Source organism: Elephas maximus, chromosome 6, assembly GCF_024166365.1.
Source record: "Elephas maximus indicus isolate mEleMax1 chromosome 6, mEleMax1 primary haplotype, whole genome shotgun sequence".
Lineage (NCBI taxonomy): Eukaryota > Metazoa > Chordata > Mammalia > Proboscidea > Elephantidae > Elephas > Elephas maximus.
The window spans coordinates 65,279,600-65,303,291 of NC_064824.1; the positions used below are offsets into that span (position 1 = coordinate 65,279,600).

The 23,692-nt window shown below is 37.7% G+C and overlaps 1 protein-coding gene across 1 annotated transcript in view; it reads left to right on the top strand.

Moving 5' to 3' along the window:
- Positions 1 to 23,692, top strand: part of XIRP2 (xin actin binding repeat containing 2) — a 78,322-nt gene that overhangs the window by 14,581 nt on the left and 40,049 nt on the right. The window contains exons 2-3 of the mRNA XM_049887364.1: positions 15,070 to 15,230; positions 21,181 to 21,318. Of these exons, the coding sequence (XP_049743321.1) occupies positions 15,174 to 15,230; positions 21,181 to 21,318 (195 nt within the window). The 5' untranslated portion in view covers positions 15,070 to 15,173. The remainder of the gene's footprint in view (positions 1 to 15,069; positions 15,231 to 21,180; positions 21,319 to 23,692) is intronic.

A 23,692-nucleotide genomic window follows, 5' to 3' on the forward strand; every position in this document is an offset into this window, starting at 1 on the left:
GCATTTACTGAGTGCATACTATGTGCAAGAACTGCGTAAAACTATTTTTGTAAATATCATTCATTCTTCACAGACAACTATTTCAGCAGGTTCTGTTATTTATTTCATTACATAGAGAAGAAAAAGGAGACTGAGAGAGGTTAAGCAACTTGTTCAAAGTCAAACCATGTCAGAGAAAGAATCAAATCAGGCTTTCTGGACCCAGAGCCCCTGGTTAATCCTCTTACTGCTCTGCCTCCGCAAATATAAAGTACTCAAGACACCAACTGCCTGGCATAAAACTGGTTTACAAGGGTAGCTTAGCCCTGCCTTGTGCTAAAGAAGCTCACATGTAGGTGAAAGGTGAGAGCAGTAGAGAGGCAAAAGGGGTTCACTGATAGACTAAAAAGTGCTAAGTAATATACAGTCCCTGGGTGGTACAAACAGTTAATGTGCTCAGCTGCTAACCCAAAGGTTGGTGGTTCAAGTCCAGAGGCATCTCAGCTCAGAAGAAAGGCCTGGGGATCTACTTCCCAAAGAAAAATCAGTCATTGAAAACCCTATGAAGCACAACTCTACTCTGACACACATTGGGTCTCTAGGAGCCAGAACCATCCAGACAGCAACTGGTTCAATATAAACGTTATTAGTTGTCATCAAGTTGATTTTCTACTCATAGTGACCCCATATGACAGAGTAGAACTGCCCTTTCCGGTTTCCTTGGCTGTAATCTTTATGGAAGCAGATCATCAGATCTTTCTCCAACAGAATCACTGAGTGGGATCAAACCACCAACCTTTCAGTTAGGAGCTGAGTTAATCATTGCTTCACCAGGGCTCCTTAATATAAACAGAAGAGTAATGAAATACATTAGGAGCACAGCTAAGGGAGCTGTTAACGCAGAAAAATTCTGAAGAGAAAGTAAGTCAGTATGAGGCTTCAGGTAAGTGACTTTCTTTCTACCCCAGTACGTCTGTCTTGGGGTTTATTCATTTTAATCGAATTTCATCTGTAGTCAAATAAATATTTTTTGGGGGGGTGGGGATGTAGAGTGTGAGTCACCAAGTCCCTCACAATACCCTGCATAAGGAGGCCCCATTGGTGTGCCTTCAGATGATCAGGCTTCCTCAGCAGGGCCAGTCATCTGGGAACTTGCTTTATTCAGAAGTCAGCATGTTGAAATGATGCAACCTGCTGTATTTCTGTTTTTAGAGACAAGGCAAGATCAACACTTTTTAGGATACTGTATTTCTAGAAGATCGCTCTAGTGTTTTTCTTTTCATCTCTTTTCAAGTAGAGCATGACTGAATTCATTGCTGGAATGATTAATTCATCCCCAGACCTGAGCACTGTGTCTGGCTGACGGTAGATGGGAAATGGATCTCGGTTGAATGTATGACTAAATCTAAGAGGAGAGGTCACCAAACCCCCTCATTGTATGCCTAGGATGCAGATGTAAACAAGGGGACATGCTGACAGAAACAGGACACCACTTCTTATGCTTTAGGGCAGAATAGATCACTAGAAAGTGAGAGTGATGATTTCTGCTTTGCATTTTCCTCCCTTTACAGTCAAGTTGGAAGCCCTGGCGGTGCAGTGGTTAACAGCTATAGCCAGCTATGGCTACTAACCAAAAGGTCAGCAGCTGGAATCCACCAGCGACTCCTTGGAAACGCTATGGGGCAGTTCCACTCTGTCCTATAGGGTTGCTAGGAGTCAGATTCAACTTGATGGCTATGGGTTTTGGTTTTATAGTCAAGTTAAGGAACGCTGGTGGCACAATGGCTAAAAGCTCAGCTGCTAATCAAAAGGTCAACAGGTTGAACTCACAAGCCACTCCAGGGGAGAAAAAACCTGGTGACCTGTTCCCTTAAAGATTACAACCTAGGAAACCCTGTGGGGCAGTTCTACCCTGTCCCTTATGGTCGCTGTGAGTCAGAGCCAACTAGATGGCACACAACAATAACATAGTCAAGTTCATTCCTTTCCCTGTTCACTTGGAGCAGCATCTAACACCTTCTCAGGTTTGATCTCTATAGTGACCTAAGCAACAATGCTGAAGAAATTGCTTTGATTTCTAATTCTAAACTCAGACTTATAAGAATGAAGGAGCCACTTACAGACATAGAAATTGAGCTGACTGGTTTTTCCTTAGATTTTTCCCTGGATTACACTGAAATCAATGTTTAGAGAGGACTTGTGTGCAGATATTCAGGAGACAGAATGGAAGATTCATACCCTTATTTAAAATTTTACTTTATAATAAAAATATTATATTTTAATGAAAATATATTTACATAAGAGACTATGTAGAGCTGAGTAGCCCTGTATCAGAAATACCTGAACTGGATTCCAGGCTCAGCCATTTACTCTATGATTTTTTCTTTTGAGTAGTACTTTTTTATCAGTAAAATGGGACTAATACCACCTATCAGATATGGTTGTTATGAGGATTAATGAAACAATACATGTAAAATGGTGTACATATAACACTCATTAATTGCTAGTTATAATTATTATAATGTAATATAATTCAGCAATATATTATAATAGAATGCCAGGGAAATGTCTGAACAAGAGATTTATGTTGTAAAACTATGCATCATCTACATGCATTAAATGGGTTTTTTTGACCATTTCAATGAAATTTAAGTCCTTTTATTCATATATTGATTATTTTAACTGGCCAATTCTTTAACTAAGCTAAGCAAATAATTAAAAAATATTTTAATAGCAACAAGATTAATTTTCCAAATATGACAAAATTAACCATATTAATGTAATAATGATTTTCTAATTTCTAACTAAATTCTGTTCATCCATAACTGCTCTCATATCAGAAGCATTTCCTCGGTGGTGACAGGGGCTGCAGAAAACAGAGTAAAAGTCTGTACACCAAAAACTTATTACCATTAGAAATGGCAGTTCTGTAACTCAGAGAAATTAGATTCTAAAGGGACATTTAAGCTGAGTTTTATTTATAAGTAGGTAGACATTTCTTCTTTGGAGCATGAGGAGTAACTTCAAGGGTGTCTCTAACACAGAGTGGTTTGTGTGTATAAATCTGAGAGACTTCTGGAGCTGGGACTGAAATCTGCCTTATCAAGAATCTATTGTGTATAGTGATTTCTGAACTGGATAGATATATCTATGTGTACAGTTGCTACTTGTGTTACTTTCCAATTGCTGATGTGACAAGTCACTACAAACTCAGTAGTTTAAAACAACACAAATTTATTATCTTACAGAGGTCAGAAGTTGTAAAATAAATGTGTTAACCAGGTTGTATTCCTTCTGGAGGTTCTAGGGTAGAACTCATTTCTTTGCATTTTCCAGCTTCTAGAGGCTGCCTGCACCCTTTGGCTCATGGCCCCTTCATTCATCTTCAATGCAGTGGTATAGTACTTTCAAATCTCCTTCTTTATCTCTGCTTCTGTTGTCACATCTCCTCTGACTTTGAATCTTCTATCTCCTTCTTTCGCTTTTAAGGACCCTTGTGATTATATTGCACCTTGTGATTATGTTGACAATCTTGCCATCTAAATTTTCTTTATTTAATCACATTTGAAAAGTCCCTTTCAGGGGTGGGTTAACCAGTAAGCAAGGTATGCATAGGCTTACTTGTGAACAATTTCACATGAGTTTTACCACATCTTTGACGTGGTGGAGAAGAATGCAGCATCAGGATTGGAGGAAGACTCATTAACAACCTGCAATATGCAGATGACACAACCTCCCTTGCTGAGAGTGAAGAGGGCTTGAAGCACTTACTGATGAAGATCAAAGACTATAGCCCTTACTATGGATTACACCTCAACATAAAGAAAACAAAAATCTTCAAAACTGGACCAATAAGCAACATCATGATAAACAGAGAAAGATTGAAGTTGTCAAGGATTTCATTTTACTTGGATCCACAATCAATGCCCATGGAAGCAGCAGTCAAGAAATCAAAGGACGCATTGCATTGGGCAAATACGCTGCAAAAGACCTCTTTAAAGTGTTAAAAAGTAAAGATGTCATCTTGAGGACTAAGGTGAGCCTGACCCAAGCTGTGGTGTTTTCAATTGCCTCATGTGCATGCGAAAGCTGGACAATGAAAAAAGAAGACTGAAGAAGAATTTGTGCATTTCAGTTATGGTGTTGGTGAAGAATAGTGAGCATACCATGGACTACCAGAAGAACAAACAAATCGTCCTTGGAAAAAATAAAACCAGAAGGCTCATTAGAAGAGAGGATGGTGAGACTTCATTTTAAGTACTTTGGACATGTTATTAAGAGGGACCAGTCCCTAGAGAAGGATATCATGTTGGCAAAAAAGAGGAAGACCCTCCATGAGATGGATTGACACAGTGGCTGCAATGATGGGCTCAAATATAGCATGATTGTGAGGATGGCTCAGGACCTGGCAGTATTTCATTCTGTTGTACTTATGTCACTATGAGTCAAAACCAACTCAGGGGCACCTAACAACATAATAACAAAGTACATATTTGTGGTTGGTTAGTTCAATCAACTGTGTCCTGCCTGTTCAATTTTGGAATTTAAACAGTCCTCTTTTATTTTGTCTTCTTTCTTTCCATTTCTGTCCAAGTTGGCAGCGTTTTTGCTGATACGACGTTCTCAAAAACCTCATGGGACTTCTGTATATGTTTTGGGATTCACTTTGTTAAACAAAAGCTCCTTCACAGAGCTTTACTAGATAATCCATATATATTCTTGGTTTCTTCTGAGATGGTTGAAGGAATCCATGAGTCACATGCCTAATCTCTTTAAGGATTTCTCTGTGTGACTGAGCACTGTGACCTTTAATTTGTCCAAGTTACTAGCAGAAGGTTGTCCAGCCATATCCTTGGCTTTTTTTCCAAAGTATGCCTACTTGATAGTGATTTTCTAATTTTTGTATCTTCTGCAATCAAGACAGGCTGAGAATTTCCTAAATAATCAAGTCCTTATGCCTCTTTGCTTAAGAGTTCTTTCTTCAATGCATACCTTTCTTCTCACAATTTACCATGAGCAGCAAGAAGAATCAGGCAGCATCTTCAACATTTGCTTGGAAGCTTCCTCAACCAAATATTTAAGTTCATTGCTTATAAATTCTGCTTTCCATAAAACTGCAGGATCATTAAGTAATTTGAGTAATTCTTTACCATTATATAGCAAGGGTCTCCTTTCTCCATTTTCCAATAACATGTTCCTTATTTCATTCTGAGCCCACACCAGCAGCACCTTTAAATCCATATTTCTGCCAAAAGCCTCTTAATGATAATTTAGATGACATATGTTTTCTGTACAATCTCCTAACTTTCTTCTGAGTCCTCATTAGTAGAATCATTACCATCCATATTTCTACTAACAGAATGTTCAGGATTTTTCTATCATGCCCCTCAAAATTCTTCCAGTCTCTCATAAAAAAGACCAGGCTTGATGGTCTGAGACTGGAGGGACCCTGACGGTCATAGTTCCCAGGCCATTTGTTAACCCAAGATCGGAACCATTCCTGAAGCCAACTCTACAGACAGGGATTAGACTGGGCTGTAAAATAGATAATGATATTGGTGATAAGTGAGCTACTTGGCTCCAGTGGACACTTGAATCTGTGTGGGCAACTCCTGTCTGGTGGCAAGATGAGAAGGAAGAGGGGGACAGGAGCTGGTTGAAAGGACATGGGGAATACAGGGTGGAGAGGAGGTATGTAATGTCTCATTAGGAGGAGAGCAGCTGGGAGTGCATAGCAAGGTGTGTATAACTTATGTGTGAGAGACTGACTTGATTTGTAAACTTTCACCTAAAGCACAATAAATAAATAAAATTCTTCCAGTCTCTGCCTATTGCCCAATTCTGAAGTCACTTCCACATATTTAGGTTTGTAACAGCAGCACCCTACTTCTGATGCCAAAATCTGTATTATTTTTTTTATTGCTGCTATAACGAATTACCACAAACTTAGTAGCTTAACAAAGCACAAATTTGCTGTCTTGCAGTTTTAGAAGTTGGAAATCCAAAATGGCTTTCACGGTGCCAAAATCAAGGTGTCAGCTGTGCTGTGCTCCCCCCTCCAGAGCTTCTAGGGGAGAATCTGTTTCCTTGCCTTTTCCGGGTTCTAGAGGCTGCCTGTGTACCTTGGCTCCTGGTCCTTTCCTCCACCTTCAAAGCCAGCAGTATAGTGTCTTCAAGTCTTTCTTGCTCTCTCTCTGGCTCCACATCCGTCATCGCATCTCCTTCTCTGACTCACTCTCTTGCCTCGCTCTTTCCTTATAAGGACCCTTATGATTACAGTGAACTCACTTGGATACTCCAAGGTAATCTCCCCATCTCAGATCCTTAATTTAACATATCTGCAAAGTCCTTTTTGCCATGTTACATAACACAGCCCCAGGTTCTGAGGATTAGGACACGGACATCTTTGGATGGGGCAACTATTCTGTCTGTCACCACGCTGAAACGTGCCTTCTTCCTATGACAGGCAATTTGATATACAGGACCTCCTCCAGTGTTCAATGAGCTAGAAGAATACTGGTTAGGAAAGGGTTGGTAAGAAAGCAAGAACTATCCTCTTGATAACCATGAAAGATCTGATTTTGTTAATGTATAAAGCATGATAATCAGATGAACGGATAGATTTTTGGAAGGTAGATAAGTGTAAATGTAATAACACAATGAATTTTGGTGGAAGAGGACTGTAGGGAGGTTAGTTTCAAAAATGCGAGAGGATTCACCGTGCTCATATGCTGAAAGGAGTTATAATATAGTTTTTGTGCCGTTATAGAATAACTTCTGCTTGTTCTACTCCTTTACCTTTCCTCTCTGTTTTTTAGGAACTGTGAATTAATATAAGATGGTGCTAAACACTTGCTGTTTCATTTTATTCATCTATTTCTCGGTCTTATAATTTTCAAATGAGGGTAAGAATACAAATTTGACCAGGCAGCAGCATTTTGAATGTTAAAAAAGAAGATGAATTTTATTATTAGCTGAGGGATATGCATATATCAAGAATGATAGAGAAATTTATTCATGCTAATGGCTCTGAGCCTATGATATGTACATTGGTATGATACTATAAACAAATCTAAGCTGGGTTACAGATCATATATTTAAGTTTCATAAAATTGAGCTCCTCGCTTCCCCAATTTAGTTTTAAATCAGTTTTCTAAGTAGTAATAGTCAGCTGCATTTTAATGCATCCAGAATAAAATAGCAAGTCTACTGATATCTTGTCAAGAGTTTACTTGCATCTTGAAGATGGTGTCTGTGTTCGCTTCAGCTTCCCAGGCTTCCGTGTGCCTACCGAAGACACTCTGCCTCAGTCTCAGCTGGTACTAAATAAAGGCTTCTTGCATTTATTTTAGTAAATTTCAAAGAAAAAAATTAAATTCTCATTTCTCTGCTGTACAGTTTAACTTACTATTAAGACTTAGAATTTTTATCTCCTAAGAATCTTACTCTGTGTAGCAACCTAGGAATGTTTTTTAACTGTATGTATAGCAAAAGTCAGTTCATAACAGAAAAAGGCATCTCTTGTTTGAATTTTACTTTGCCTGTTTACTAGGGGAGTTTTTTTTTTTTCTTTTTGGACGGTTGGGCTCCTTGAGTGTTAGCGTAGAACTGTAGTGAAGCCACAGAAGCTGGAGCCAGACTGCCTAGCTTCTCTTCCCAGCTCTGAAACACACCAGCCACCTGACTCTGAGCAAGTTTTCTAACCTGTGTCTCTGTTTCCTTATTTGTAAAGAGGAGATTAAAAGTAAAAATAGTCTGTACCTCATAGTGTCATTGAGATCATTTCAATGAATTAAAGTCTGACACATAGAAAGCAGTCTATACATACTGCTATTATCTTTTTAATCATTATTTCAAGCCCTTCATGTATTTTTTTAAACAAAATTAGTTTTTTTCTGACCTATATGCATTCTTCATTGAATATTAACAGTCAAACCTATTTGTTATAATTTCTCTCCTCCAGTGTTCCTTTTGCCTTAAGATTTTTTTTTTTTAATTTTTACTTTGAATTTGTAAGCTCAGAAAGTCCAACCGAAGCCATTCTTTTGAACTATTCCTGTTTGTTTCTTTAAAGATTTGTCTTCATTTCCTAAAGAATGTGACTTTTTAGTCCATCTGATACTCCTTTTGGAATACGCTGGTGGTGACAATCTATTAATGTTTTCCTCAAAATCATTCCCCAATTTTCTCAACACAATTTGCTGGTTAATGCTGCCGTGGCATCCCCTTTCTTCACATACTCACATGGCTGACTCCTACATGATTCAGTGCGGATGTTTCACTTTCAGGATGCCTTCCTGAAACCTGACACACCCACACGCTCAGCTGGCTCATGCCCTTTACCGACAGCCTCTCAAATCACCTGGTACAACCCATTAACACAGTGGGTAGTAATTGCCCATCTCTTTCCAACTAGCATGAAAGCTCTGTAGGATAGCGAATGTGCTTTATGCTTTTTGTAGATAATCAATTTTTGCTTAATGATAATGAATAACCTAAAGTAAACCTTATGAACTATATAATTCAAATAATTTACTTTTGAAATTTCTTCTGGCAAAGATGGAAGGAGATATGTTAAAATCATGAACAGTAATAATATTCCCCTAAATTACTGATGGTCTATATATGTTTCTATACTGTGCTAGTCAGCATGTGGAGGTCCACAATAGTTACAGCTTCAGAGTGGGATTTTTTTTTTTTTAATCTATATAGTGGTTCTCTATTTCATTGAATGTAGTTGGCCTTTAATGATACCATTCATGAGAGGAATATAGTGATAAAGGTTTTTCTTTATTTGTATTTGCCTGGTGATTTTTTGCCTAATATTTTGTTTTAAATTTTCTCTGTGTTTTGTTTTATTTCTTGTTGGTAGCATATGGTTGGATTTATTTTTCTTTGTTTTTCCATGTTAAGTTTGATATATATTTATTTTCATAACTAATACACTTGATTTTATTTCTGAATTTTTGTTTAGATATTATATTTTTAGGCCCCTTTTTATTTTTAGCTATCTTTGGTTACATGGACTGTGTTTGACTTTTTGTTGCCTTCTCACAGATGTAACAACTTGTACTCATACAGACTCTTTGGTTCTCAAAACTAAAATTTCAGTAATTTCATCCAATTAGCTTTGGTGTTCAGCATTGAGGGTTGTAAGAGATCTATCTAAAGATATCTAAATTTTGTTCATCCCAGAAACTCATTATGTGTCTAGATAATTACATAATTTTTCTTTTTCCTTGAATTTAAAATGATTTCCCAAAATTTTCCCATGTATTAGGATTTTTAAATAAAATTATTCTTATATTATGGTAAATATTTGAAATCTATGCTCGGTTTTTATTTTCAGCTAATGTTTTTCTTCTGTCATACCTTCTGTTATATCTCACTTGTTTTGCCCACCCACTCCTATTGTCCGCACTGAAATGCTATTATCTTGTAGTTTGGGTTTTGCTCTCTCTTCTCCCCACTTATGGCCTTCTTTTATATTGTTCTTCATATGCTATCAATTTTTTCTGCAGCATATATTTTTCTATTTGTTGCCTTAAATGTATATTTGAATTCTTCTAAAATACTTTAATATCCCTAGTTCTTTTCTTATTTCTGAAAACTTTCTTTTCTCATGACTTCACCTAACCAGGTCTCTGTTGTAAATCAGATAGAGCTAATATCAACTTCACAACCCAGGTACTAGGAAGTGTTCTCTTAATGTGATAGAAAGCTCACATCATTTTCCATTTTATTCTGTACACTTTCACATAATCTGTATTTGGCAGAAGGGAAAAGAAATGAAGTGACATACATAAATTTAAAAATACTTGAAAAAGCCAGTTTTAAAACACCTAGTGCTTAATATCTCTCTTTCATCCAGTAATATCCATTGTATTGTTACACAGTCATCTCTATAAAATTTAACCATGACTAAAGCTTTGAAATGTGCCTAGAGTAATAAGAAATATTCACATTTAGGAAATATGCTGAGATAGAATCTGGCTTTAGAAATAAGATCATAACTGCATTTTTCTTTGTGAACCCTGCCACATTAAGATATTTTCTGAATAAAAATTTTTCAACATGCACTATCAAACCATTGATCTTTATTTCCAAACTGTTACTCTACCAAGATCTTAAGATCATATTAACCCATTATTTCAGGTTTTAGACAATTATTTGCTTAAAGGGAAATGCAGATAAATTTGCCACATCTTAATGTCATGAGAACACATTTTTATAAATCACAGAATTCCAAATTTGAAATTTTCTGCACAGCTAATTAGAAGAATGGTTCATAACAAATGTAGCAATGAACCTTTTTAAATGTCTTTTAATGTTAATTTGTGCCTATTTCTAGAAATTCTTTTACTGAAATCAGAAGAGAATCTTAAAAACCAAAAACACCCACTGCCGTCAAGTCGATTCCAACTCATAGAGGCTCTGAGGAGAGAATCTTAGGTTATGTTAATTACCTTGGCCATTCCTCATTGTTTTCTGTATCTGACATCTTAAAGCGTTCATTTTATCACAAGGCAACACCAAGAAGTGACTGTATCTCTTTTGTGACTGCAGGAATGCAAATAAGTCGTCAGGGCAAAAAGTGTATTCTGCCTTATAAATGTTGCGTTACTGTGCTGTGCTCTGTGTGTGTGTGTTTTAAATTTTATTTTCTTTAAACCTAAATTCTCCATAAATGAAAGTTCAGGAAGGCATAATGAATTTTTGTGACCAAAATGAAGTTAGTTAGCTTGTTTTTTAAAAAACTATAAAATAATTATGTTTGGGCCTTAAGAAAAATAGATCTCCAATCACACATTTCTTGTGATTTAAGAAAACGGAAAGCTGACATAAATTGGATACATTTGTAGTATAGAACCTTTTATATTACAAAAAATTGCTATGAATCTTTTCCCTGAGGACCTCAAAATCCTTATAAAAAACATGCTTTTCTTTGGTATCTAATAGTTGTCATGGTATTAGCTTATATTTTTTAGTGCCTTATTTTCTTTCAAAGTGCTTCCCTATATTTTATTTCCACTTTAAGGATTTATTTGATTATACAAAGGATTAATATTGTGTATGGACTGGTGATTATTTTCATATTGGTAAACAAAAGGAAACATTCTATGTTTCGGGTGTAGTGGACCGATCACCACGCTGGGAACTAGAAGTGATGGAGTCTAGGCCCAGCTATGTCGTTAACTCTGGAGATTTAGGAGAATTCACTGAACTTTGGGCTTTAGTTTACTCATCTGCACAATGAATGACCTCTAAACCCCAGAGACAAGTAACTTCTAACACAATGATTTTATGTTGTTAACATCCATAATGCTTTCTAACAGACACGGTTATCTGAAATCTTCATTTTTTTCCTTCCTCTTTCTCATAGAACTCTTTAGCCTTCGAGCATATTCCTCTACTGTTCTATTTGCATACTTGACAATTTCAACATTCCCTGTTTCTCCACAAATGTTGATAATCATTAGCATTGTTACTTGTTCTTCTATGTCTCTTTTCTCTTTTAAAAAAAGAACCTAAACATATTTCACATTGTTTGCCAATCTCAAACAATATCCTCCAAGTCTTTTGAAGTATGGCATTATGAGCCAGTCTCGTCATGTTCCTTTCTGCTTCCCCATACATCTGGAAGGAAGGAGCTGTCTTGTCAACCCCAAAAATTGACACCAAGTGTCAACCACACCAAGATAGGAGCAGATGGTAACACTACATTTTAGCTCTGTGAGTTTGGCTGGGCAGGAAGCACAGTTTTGTTTTTCAGATGAAGAAATTGATATACATTGATTTAGGAGGTCAAAGCCCTGGTAGTGCAGTGGGTAAGCTCAGCCACTAACTGAAAAGTCGGGGGTCGGTTCATACCCACCAGCTGCTCTGAGGGAGAAAGATGTGGCATTCTGCTTCCATAAAGATTACAGCCTTGGGGCCCCTATGAGCAGGTCTACTCCAACCTATAGGGCTGCTAGGAGTCGGAATCGACTCGACGGCACCGGGTTTGGAGTTTTAATAGGAGGTTAGGACATAGTAGGTACACAACCTGTTAGCTCATGATAATATTTCTACTCTACTACCCTACCTAAGGGAGTCCCTCGGTGGTACAAACCGTTAACTTGCTCAGCTGCTAATGGAAAGGTTGGACCTTCGAGCCTAACCAGAGGTGCCTGGGAAGAAAGACCTGGAGATTGAATTCTGAAAAATCAGCCACTGAAAATGCTATGGACCACGGGTCTACTCTGACACACACGGAGGCTCCATGAGTTGGAATCAACTCAATGGCAATGGTTTTTGGTTGTACCCTACCTTAGCCGAGAGGCAAAATTACTGATTAAAAAAAAAAAAAGAGAGAGATTAAAAAAGAAGATAGTGTTTTTTTCTGTGCTCAGCCTAAAAGGCCACGATGCAGTGACCAGCTCTCTTAATACTCAGGCCACTAATTTCCTGACTACCTCACTGGCATTTTCCAGTGTGATGAAACCTGATAAAAATCAGATATTTTAAAAGTATAAATACCATCTCTGTAAATTTTAACAAAAATAAACTGCAGGATTTCTATAAAGGTCAATAAAAGAATGAACATGTTTCTTCTGGGGATGCTTATGAATAATACACAAAATAAAATTTGTAATTTAATGTAAAACTTTAGGGAGTCATGTTTAATAAAATTTATGTAGTGTTCATTCAACAAAGTAAGAAGAATACATTTAAACAAAAACTGAATTCATCTATGCAGATAGATGATCCACGGGAAAAATAAAGGTATATACTTCCCTTAGCATATGAACGACCTTCCGTGGTTTGGGAGAACCTCTTATCCTCAGGATTAACTGGAGGCGTATGCTTTCGTATGGAGATGAGGCTTTGGATTACAGGTGAATTTCAGAAATAACTGACATTTGTTGGGAACACAAATCAGTGTTGTGTATAATCACAGCATTCATATAACATACCTTCTTATTCTTTTATGGAGCCCTGGTAGCACAGTGGTTAAGTGTTCAGTTGCCAACCAAAAGGTCAGCAGTTTGAATCCACCGGCCACTCCTTAGAAACTGTATGGGGCAGTTTTGTTCTGTCCTATAGGTTTGCTATGAGTTGGAATTGACTTGAAGGGAATTTTTTTTTTAATTGTTTATATTTTGTATCTTCTTTATAGCATATTAAATAGAATATACTTACAGTTTTAATCAGAATATATGCAAATGATTATTTGAATAAGAAGTCCCTATTTTTTTTTTTTTATGGAACCTTAGTGGTGTAGTGGTTAAGTGCTACGGCGGCTAACCAAAAGGCCAGCAGTTCGAATCCATCAAGCACTCCTTGGAAACTCTTTGGGGCAGTTCTACTCTGTCCTATAGGGTCACTATGAGTCGGAATCAACTCCAAGGCAAGGAGTTTGGTTTTTTTGTGGAAAACAAAATACTAGTGAAAGAGTCAAAAACCACAAGTGCTTTTTATTTATTTATTTTAGTCCAGAGAAATTGTTCTCTCCTGCTGTTATGAACATAAATGTTGAAGAATCTAATAGAAAAAGCAAACAATTCAGTAAGATGGTTCAGTACAGGGGCTGATGGAGGACTTACAAGGAATGGGGAAGGGAGGGAACAGCTTGGCTGTCTGTTATCTGGGTTGATTGGGGCATGGCTCTACAGTGATGAAATCAAACCAATGCAAATAATAAAGTATTCCAAACAGTGCTAAGAATGAAAGGCAGTGGACCCCTGAAGGAGTGATGAATATACACAAATACATAGAGATATATAGATATACAGACGCACATACACTCATGCATATATGTATATACTTACACCATGCCCTGTTGGGTCCCAGAATGAGCCCTTGAAATGATGTTGGAGTTATAAAAATGAGTAATAAACTATCAAGCAGAGTGGTAACATAGCCAACAGCAATACATTAAAAAAAAACAAACAAAACAAAAACCTAGTTTTAAGACCCACTGGTGGCACTTAAACCAAACTAAAGCCAAGCCCACTGCCATTGAGTCGATTCCAATTCATAGCGGTTTTTTTTTTTACATAGTAGCTGAACAACTATGAACAATCCTTAAACTCCTGCAGCCTCGGTTTCCTTATGCCTAAAAGAAGCTGGTTAGACTCCATGATGTCTAAGACCTTTCTGTTTCTCACAGTTGTTATTCTGTGATCATATGACCAGCTTTTTGCTCTGTTTCCAGGTATGTAGTTTCTAATACCCTGTATTTTTGTCAGGTAGATGGCTACATAGGAAGATATTAGACTGAGAGGTGTGACTGACAAAGCTGTTTCTAATGATACTATTATTTTTTTCTTATGTAAAGCATGCCTCTATGAAGGAAAGAAAAAATCCACAGCTTGTAATTCTCATAGCATTCATGTATCCTACCTAGATGTAGCTCTATGGGGGAGAGAGAAGCCAAGAGCAATTTCTAGACTTAACTAAAAGTTTAGTCTAACCATATTCAATTCTGCCACTTATTTGTGATCATGGAGATCATGTGATCTTAACCTCCATGAGTCTCTGCTTCCCTATCTGTAAATTATAGAAATTATAGCAGCTACAGAACCCCGGTGGTGTAGTGGTTAAGAGCTCCTGCTAACCAAAAGGGCAACAGTACGAATTCCACCAGCCACACCTTGAAAGCTCTATGGGGCAGTTCTACTCTGTCCTACAGGGTCTCTGAGTTGAAATTAACTCAACGGCAAAAGGTTTGGTTGCTTTTTATCTAATGGGGCCATTAGAAAAGTAAATGAGAAGTGCTCTGATAGCATTTAGTATAATCCCGGCACGTAGTCAGTACTCAAGGGAAGGTTTTCATAACTCTTTCACATCAGAATAGTTGCAGAAACAAGAGTGGAGAAAATATTTTCTTTAGATGTATATATAAACTTATGCTCATATTCCGGCATTCTCAAATCTTACTTGAAAGCTTGAAGAAAATAGTATGACCGTGAAGCATCGAAAATGCTGTTAACTGTGGCAGTCTGTTTTAGAAGACCACATATTTTAAGTGTCTTCCCTGTTCATGAGGTGATGCTATTTTCTTTTCAAAGCCTGACATATATCTGAGCATGCTACCTTTGTTTTCAGCTACCGTTGGCCCTAATAAGCCTGTGAGTGGATTTGCAGAAGACGGTGCTCCGCCGAGCGAGGACGTGTCAGACCGCCAGGAGGTGGTCTCCTTGAAGGAGCGGATGGCGAGGTACCAGGCAGCTGTTTCCAGGGGAGACCGCCACCGCTTTTCTGCTAATGTAAGCTGCTCCTGGTGGTTTTACGTTAGGCACTGTGCTTGTTGTCTGCCCTTCACACTTCCTCCTTGCATTTGCAATGTAAGAATGATACGAGTGGGAAGAAGATGGAAAGCCTGTGAATCAAATTCAGAAGATCTGAATTTATGTTTCAGCTCTGCTATTTATTACCTGTGTGAACTTGGGCTACTAGCTTAAGCCATCTTTGAGCTTCAGTTTTCTTAACCGAAAAATGGAAATCATAGGCCTACTGCATAGGCCTTAAAGAGCCTGGGCGACGCAAGCAGTTTGCAATCAGCTGCTAACCTAGAGGTGGGTGGTTCAAACCCACCCAGTGTCTCTGCAAATGAAAGGTCTGGTGATGGTGCTTTCGTAAAGATAACAACCAAGAAATGTAACACGTGGAGTGTCCATGAGTTGGGGCCGACGCCACGGCTGCTAACAACAGAGCGTCGTGGTAAGGAGTTGAGGAGATAATTTATGTGTAAGCCATAAGGCACTGCACAAACGTATTATTAGTCATTGCTATCACTTACCCTATAGCCGTTCTCCTCAGGAAAGTTGGTAATTAATTTTAAATTTTAATAATGTGGGCCTGCACGCTGCCCTCCTTGGTCTCATACATGGTTCATTTAAACGCACTGGCAGCGTCATTTCTTTTGCTTTTCTCGTTTCTCTGTATGCACTAAATCCATTAGCAATAGCTTAATCAACATAGAAATGAGAGAGATTAGCAATGTAGGCCCTCTGCTAAACCAATTACGATTACAGGAAACTGCAGGACTCAGTGAGGCCACCAATTTTTAGAGCCAACCCATAATAAAGTCATATTCAAAACATTTGTTGGGTTCCTTGTACTGTGCTTTCAATCCGCAGGATATGATGAGTCGTTTTATGAGTAGAAGCTTTCCAGCTTAATGGAATATAAGGATATTCCTTTATAATTATAATCTTCAAATTAGCAAAGTTGTTCTTTTAATTCGGAAAAAAAAAAACATATTGAGAGAGACAGGGAAGGCAAGAAGGAGAGAGAAAGAAAGAATAACCCAAAAGGGTGGTATTTTAAAATAGCTACTGTTAGCATTCTTTACAAATTATTTAGGGAGACAAGGCTAACTGTGCCAAACTCATTAACACGATTACATTTCTAGATAACATTTAGGTTTTTCCATAGTCATTAAAATACATTTTAGACACAGCATAGATTTTGAATGAACGGATCCAAATGACATAAGTAGCTAGATCACTTCCAAAACAAATAGCATCATGCCCACACCTCCTGCCAGTCTGTTTAGATAGCACCCCCTGCTGGATCATTGTGGAACTTTACTACAAATTTGTGTTCTAAATTGGTAATGGGATCTTTGGCTAACAGTTAATTTGAAAATATCTAGTTAAAGGCAGTTTATTTAGTAAACACTCCTTCATTTTCGAAGACTTCGATCATATCACACACTAGAAGAATATACCATAAAACAGATTGGTATCAGTGCATGATTTCTATTTATACTGTGCTAAAAAGAGAATGTTTAAAAGGTTCTGTAAAGGATCCCACTAGTCAATATAAAAATCAAAAAGTTTAATGCTATTCTGTAAATAGTTTACCTATAAGGCATTTTACAATGTTTCTGGAGCTGGACACGAGGGACTTCAGTCTCCTCTTCCCTGTTCATTTTACAGACAAGAAAACTGAGGAGAAGTGATTTAAGGGGGATTATACAATTTTTTTTATACAATTAGGTCGCTGTATGAGTCAGAATCTACTCGACCGCAAGGAGTGTCGGACACAATTACGTAGTGGTAAAGCCAAGGTAGATTCCTAGTCTCTTGACTCCAGTACTCTTTTAACTATATTCAGTTGTCTCCTCTCATACAAGAAAGCATTTCTGGCCCAACAAATATCCTATTTGATTTAATCCTAAATAAATTTTGTGGGAAGGAAGGGCACATATGTTTTCTCAGGGGAATCCTGGTAAATAACTAAAAAGAAAAATAACTGCCTCCTTTGGTCAGTTGCATCACATGCTTGTTCAATTCTGGAGAAAAAAAAATTACGAAAATTGCTTGTGACTAAGTCTATGTCTATACAATTACCTCAAATATTTTAAGTGCAAAATCTGTATATCACTGATTCCACTTCAAAATGAGTCTAGCATATTTCTGTCACATTTAGATGGCTGACAATGATCAGTGTCTTCTTGTCCTAGACACAGTCAGATAGCATTTGAACCTAAATGAAAGTCATGACTATGAAATGGCAGCTGTTTACAGAAGTCCATGGAAAAGAGGGGAGAAATAACCTTTGCTGAGCAACAAATTAAAATGCCAGATTCTATGCTGTGCAATTTTATTTCCTTTACTGTTTTTAACCTTGGTGATGTAGTGGTTAAGTGCAATGGCTGCTAACCAAAGGGTTGGCAGTTCAAATCCACCAGGCACTCCTTGGAAACTCTATGGGGCAGTTCTACTCTATCCTATGGAGTCGCTATGAGTCGGAATCGACTCGACAGCACTGGGTTGGGTTTTTCTCGGTTTACTGTTTTTAACACTCATAAGAAATCTGTGAGGAAGATATTGTTATTCCCACTTTATAAAAGAGAAAACTGGGGTTCTCTGCATCTTGCCCAAGGGTTTAAGTGGCAGAACTGGGATTAGAATCACTGTATCTCCCCAAATTATGCTATTTCTATTATACCTTATAGCTCAAGGACAGTACTTTGTAAAGGAAGTTGATGATTATATATTTACCTAGGTTTCCAAACTTTGTTGCAGAGACACAAAATAAGAAACACAGAGTTAGAATAAGTGTAAAAGATTCAATATCAAGCAATCTAAGATATGTGGCCATTTATACATTTCCGGGTAGTGCAAATTGTTAATGCGCTCAGCTGCTAACTGACAGGTTGGAGGTTCAAATCTACCCAGAGGCAACTTGGAAGAAAGGCCTGGTGATTTGCTTCTGAAAAATCAATCGTTGAAAATCCTACGGAGCACAGCTCTACTCTGACACAAATGGGGTTGGCATGAGCTGGAATCCACTCAACAGTAACTGGATCAATTGGGATATTTAGAGCATGGTGCTAAACAAGGCAAAATCATGGGAGCACCCCCATCTGAGCAAGGTAGCATCAGCCAGAGCATAGCCACAGGCTGCTTCTTGAGCAAGGTCTGCCATATCACACACATATGCAAGCCTTCGTTCACAAGTTGGGCTGTAAATGCCACCAGTAAACTACAGCTCATAGGACCTGCCTCACGTAAGTGAGGCAGCAGCAGCAACAACGGCAGCAGTATTACAATATCACCAGCCCTGGTTGTACTGTGGAAACCTTGGTGGTGTAGTGACTGCTAACCAAAAGGTGGGCAGTTTGAATCCACCAGGTGCTCCTTGGAAACTCTATGGGGCAGTTTACCCTGTCCTGTAGGGTCTTTATGAGTTAGAATCAACTCGATGGTAACAAGTTTGGTTTTTTTTGGTTTGGTGGCACAGTGGTTAAGAGCTTGGCTGCTAACCAAAAGGTCAGCAGTTCGAGTCCACTAGCGACTCCTTGGAAACCCTACGGGGCAGCTCTACTCTGTCCTATAGGGTCTCTATGAGTTGAAATCAACTCAATGGCAACAGGTTTGTTTTGTTCTGTTTTTTTCACTAGAGGTAATAGCAGTACTACTATTAGAAATAATGAACTGTATGCATTTCACATGTGAAAAGTGGCTGGTAAACATCTGGTAACTAAGAGGCAACCAGTCCATTATAAGAACCTATATTTTTATGAAAATGCACATACTAGGAAAATATCCAGTCCCTAGCATAATATTGAGGCTTACCAGACTAATTTGCGTTAATTTGGACATTGTTTCTAGTTGTTGAATTTTTTTTTTACCAATATCTAATTTTATTTGTATAATCTAATGCTTATATATCATCTATATAGGATGAATCCAGAAAGGTCATTTACATAAATTAAATGACAGAGGGAGGAAAAGAAATATCATGACCTTAATTCACCCCTTCCCTTCTTGGTGCTATCTTAAATTTCAGAAGGGATGCCATACTTTCTCCTGACCTTACGAGGTATCAAATGACAGCAATTGGCCAAGATTTACATTTGAAGTTTGTTGCAGAATTTGATAGCCTAGTACATATAAATGTACTATCTTCTCCCCTCTTCTTTAGAGACAATGTGCACATTCTGAAATATCTGATAGTCCATTGTAAGGGGAAACATTATGAACTTGGAAAAGCAACCACGGGAAACCCTGGTGGCGTAGTGCTAACCAAAGGGTCGGCAGTTCGAATCCGCCAGGTGCTCCTTGGAAACTCTATGGGGGGCAGTTCTACTCTGTCCTATAGGGTCGCTATGAGTTGGAATCGACTCGAGGGCACTGGGTTTCGTTTTTTGTTTTTTGTTTTTGGTAAAGCAAACACTTGAGTATTGGCTAGTAATCCTGATAATAATGGAGTATAAACTCAGTATATGATATTTTTGTATGGGAAACCCCAGGATAGTATATATATATTTTAGTATCTGTTTGAGAAACTACGTATTTGGTTAAAAATTCCAGGACCCCTGATAGACCACAACCCATGGTTTGAGAACCTCAGCTCTTGGGCCACCAGTTACTCTCAGGCGTCAAGGCTTCCAAGGTTACGTCAGGACTGGGTCAGGCCTCAGGAGACCTGCTCTGGCAGGTTGGTGTGGGGACAGTTTTCTTGACAGTTGTCACCTCATCTGGGCTTGAATACGTTCTGGACTCTGGAGTGTGCTAAATTATCAAAACCAAAGGCCCTGAGCTACTTCCGTTCTTCCCAAGGGTGTACTCTGACAGGACTCTTCAAATGTTTGTCAAGTTGCTCCCACTGATACCTGTCAAAATCAGTTTTCTCATCTGTAAAATGATGCAATAGATTAGAACCGTTGTAACTTTAAACCTCCCTGTTTCTCATATGCCAGTGCTCAGAACTGAGTCCTGGGGTATGCCAATCCTGGAGTTGTGTAACTCCTGTTTTACCACCTGTCCTTTGAAGCTAGTGACTAGATGTGGGTTCAAATTCCAGCTCCAACACGCACATCCTAGCTGTGAGCACTTAACAAGCTGCCTTACTTCTCAAAACCTCAATTTACTCATTTTAAAATGAGAATGTAAGTGTCCATATCTCACAGCATATGGAGTAGTATTAAATGAAAGAATATATGCAAATACATACAATATGACCTAGCACAATGCCTTAAAAAAAAAAACCCATTGCTGTCAAGTCGATTCTGACTGTTAGTGACCCTAGAGGACAAAGCAGAACTGCCCCATAGAGTTTCCAAGGAGCGCCTGGTAGATTTGAAGTGCTGACCTTTTAGTTAGCGGCCGTAGCTCTTAACCACTACACCACCAGGGTTTCCATCACAATGCCTTAAAAAAAAAAAAAAAATACTAGGCTAGCCATTATTATCATTGATGTTAATGTTTTTGCAAAAGACATGCTCTGAGGCTCTTTATTTTGTTCATCCTTAATGATTTAAATGAATTTTGGAGTAAGTCAAAGTGATTTTGGTAACTTCTTAACATTGTATTGCTTATATAGGTTGGGATTTTAATGACAACCTTATTTTCAGCCAACCTTATTTGAATCCATTATTCTAATACCCTATATTATAGAAATACATTCTAATAGGTCTAGCCTCCTGATACCAAACTTTATCTGAGATAAAGAGAATTAACTCTATATTTTGAAGATTCTTCTGACTTCATATCAAAAGGCTGATAAATGATGAAACAGTGTGGAGAGACAATTTTTTTTTTAATCGTTTTGGGTAAGAGCTGGCTGAATTGATTGTGTATGTTAATACCTTTTTCTAATACCAACCAGCAATAAATGTCAACTATGTAAAAAAAAAAGTTTGAGAATTCCATCCTGAGCCAAATATAAAGCTGAATTTCCCTTTCTCTTAAATCCCCTTAGATGATGGAAGAATCAGAAATGTGCAGTGTACCTGGTGGTTTGGCCAGGGTGAAGAGACAATTTGAGAAGGATGAAATTGCTTCTACCCGTAATACCTTGTCTCAATACCAATACCAGCACCAGAACAGATCTGAGCAGGTAATACTACTATGGCTGATGGGTAAGTCACGTGTGGTTGAAATGATCTCATTTCAATGCCAAATGCAGAAGTTCCACCTTTTTGGTGGTACATTTATTTTCATTTCTCATTAACAAAAATTATGATTTTTAGATGTTTTAGAAACCATCTGAAAGCATATCTGTGTACTGACTTACTTGTAGCATTTTTCCACATTTCTAGGGAACCCTGCTACAATACTTTTCCTCTCAGTTTCCAATGTTTCATACCTAAATGAAAATTAAATAGCTTAGGTTAGTCAGCAGGTAAAGAGAAATGTAGAGAACAATGTTTATATTGAGTCTTAGCTTCTAGGATATAATTCATGATAAACTATCCGCTAATTGTTTGCATAGATGTTATAATTCATGATAAACTATCGGCTGGTTGTTTGCATAGATTAAATTTGAAGTAGTATTCAGCTGTTTATATGGGGAGTTTTCTGTTTTCTTGATAATCATCAAAAATTTGATAGTAGAACCCAGATGCTACATAAAACTGCATAATGCAACTTCTAAATGTTATTTTATATAAAAGACTTTTTTTTTCACATTTCATTACTTCATAATCATATATCACCACTTATTTCATGGGATACAATGATTTTTGAATGTGAGAAGCTAAGTAATAAGACTCTGATCAGACTGAGCTCAGCACTTTGAAAAATAGTAATTGCACCGTAAACTGCTTCACTTAGGCCCGTGGTTTCTGGGAAGAAGAAAGACACTGGGGTATTACTGAAATTTTGTAATGTTAGATAAAATGGGTTTTTATACAATGGGTATGTTTTCTATAAAAATCCGAAAAAAAAAAAACCCACCCAGCCCCATAGAGTTTCCAATGAGTGCCTGGCGGATTTGAACTGCCGACCCGTTGGTTAGCAGCCATAGCACTTAACTGCTACACCACGAGGGCTTCCTCTAAAAATCCAAAAGACATATAGAATTGCCTAACTTAATAAATAGATAAATAAATAAGGCAACTGAGAGAGTAAGTCAGGCAGAATAATTAGAATTATAATACATGAAATAACTATTTGTCTTTTTCTAGCTTTGTCCGAAAAGTGAAAAATGTGGAATATAGTTAGCTAAGTAAATTTCTGGCAAGATTTCTTTCTAATGCTGCCTAAAGGAAATGTAATATATGTAAGAAATTAAGATAGAATATACTTGTGATCTAAGATATAAGTGTTGCAATATAGGAGTCTTTAAGTGAATCAAGTATGGATGTGTATGTGTGTGTTTACTTGAAATTGGTCAATAATACAAAATACAGTTGTTACTAATAATTTAAATAACAAATTCCACATGTAAATATCAGTAATTTATTTATAGATTCTTTACTTAGCCAGAAACCACGGCAATAGAACGTAATGGTATTTGGATTCGAGGTCTGAGCTCACATCCCACCTCTTCCACTTACCAGCTGAAAAACACAGACCCAGGACTGGCTTCACAGATGTGTGACATGTGCAATTGCCCACGGCCTCATGTCTGGAAGTGCCCTGTGTTTAGTTTAATGTTCTAATGTCACCGTCTCGAAATTCTTAATTTTTTAGCAATGAGTCCTACATTTTCATTTTGTACCAGGCCTGGAAAATTATGTAGACCAAACTCATAGGCTAAATTTTAACCCCCTTGAGCCTCAGTTTCTGATCAGTAAAATGGGGAATCTGATGAACCATTTGCCTACCTCATGGTATTGTTGTGGAGGTTTTATATAGTAAGAAGATCCTGGATGATACAAACAATTAAGCTCTTGACTACTAGCTGAAAAGTTGGCCATCCAAATCTACCCAGAGCCCCCTTGGAAGACAGGCCTGGTGATCTACTTCCATAAAGATTACTGCCAAGAAAACCCAATGGAGCAGTTCTACTCTGCACGTGTGGTGTTACCATGAATTGGAGTCGACTCGACAACAACTAACAACAACGATATGGCAACATGCAGTTTACATGAGAGTATTTCATTACCCAAAAAACTTGGTATCAGTTAAGTCTTTTTCAGTTACAAAACCCACCCCAAGTGGCTTAAACTAAAAGAAATATTACAGGCTCACAAAAACACACCTTGTGGAAGAGCAGGCTTCAGGAGGTTTGATGTGAGCTGCAGTGGTATGCTGGAGCTGGTTTGCACCAACTCCTCGATTATTAAATTTCCAGGAATTTGTGAGCCAGTTGACTCATGATAATAGCTTGAAATCAGCCATGGTGAGAATATTTACATCAGGGGAATTAGCAAATGCAACAGATCAGAGTGAAAGTTTCCCCAGAAGAAAATCAGCATATGAATTAATGATTGCTAGGCTAAAAAACAAAAACAAAACCATATGTCCTCTTTAAGCTCTTTACAAAT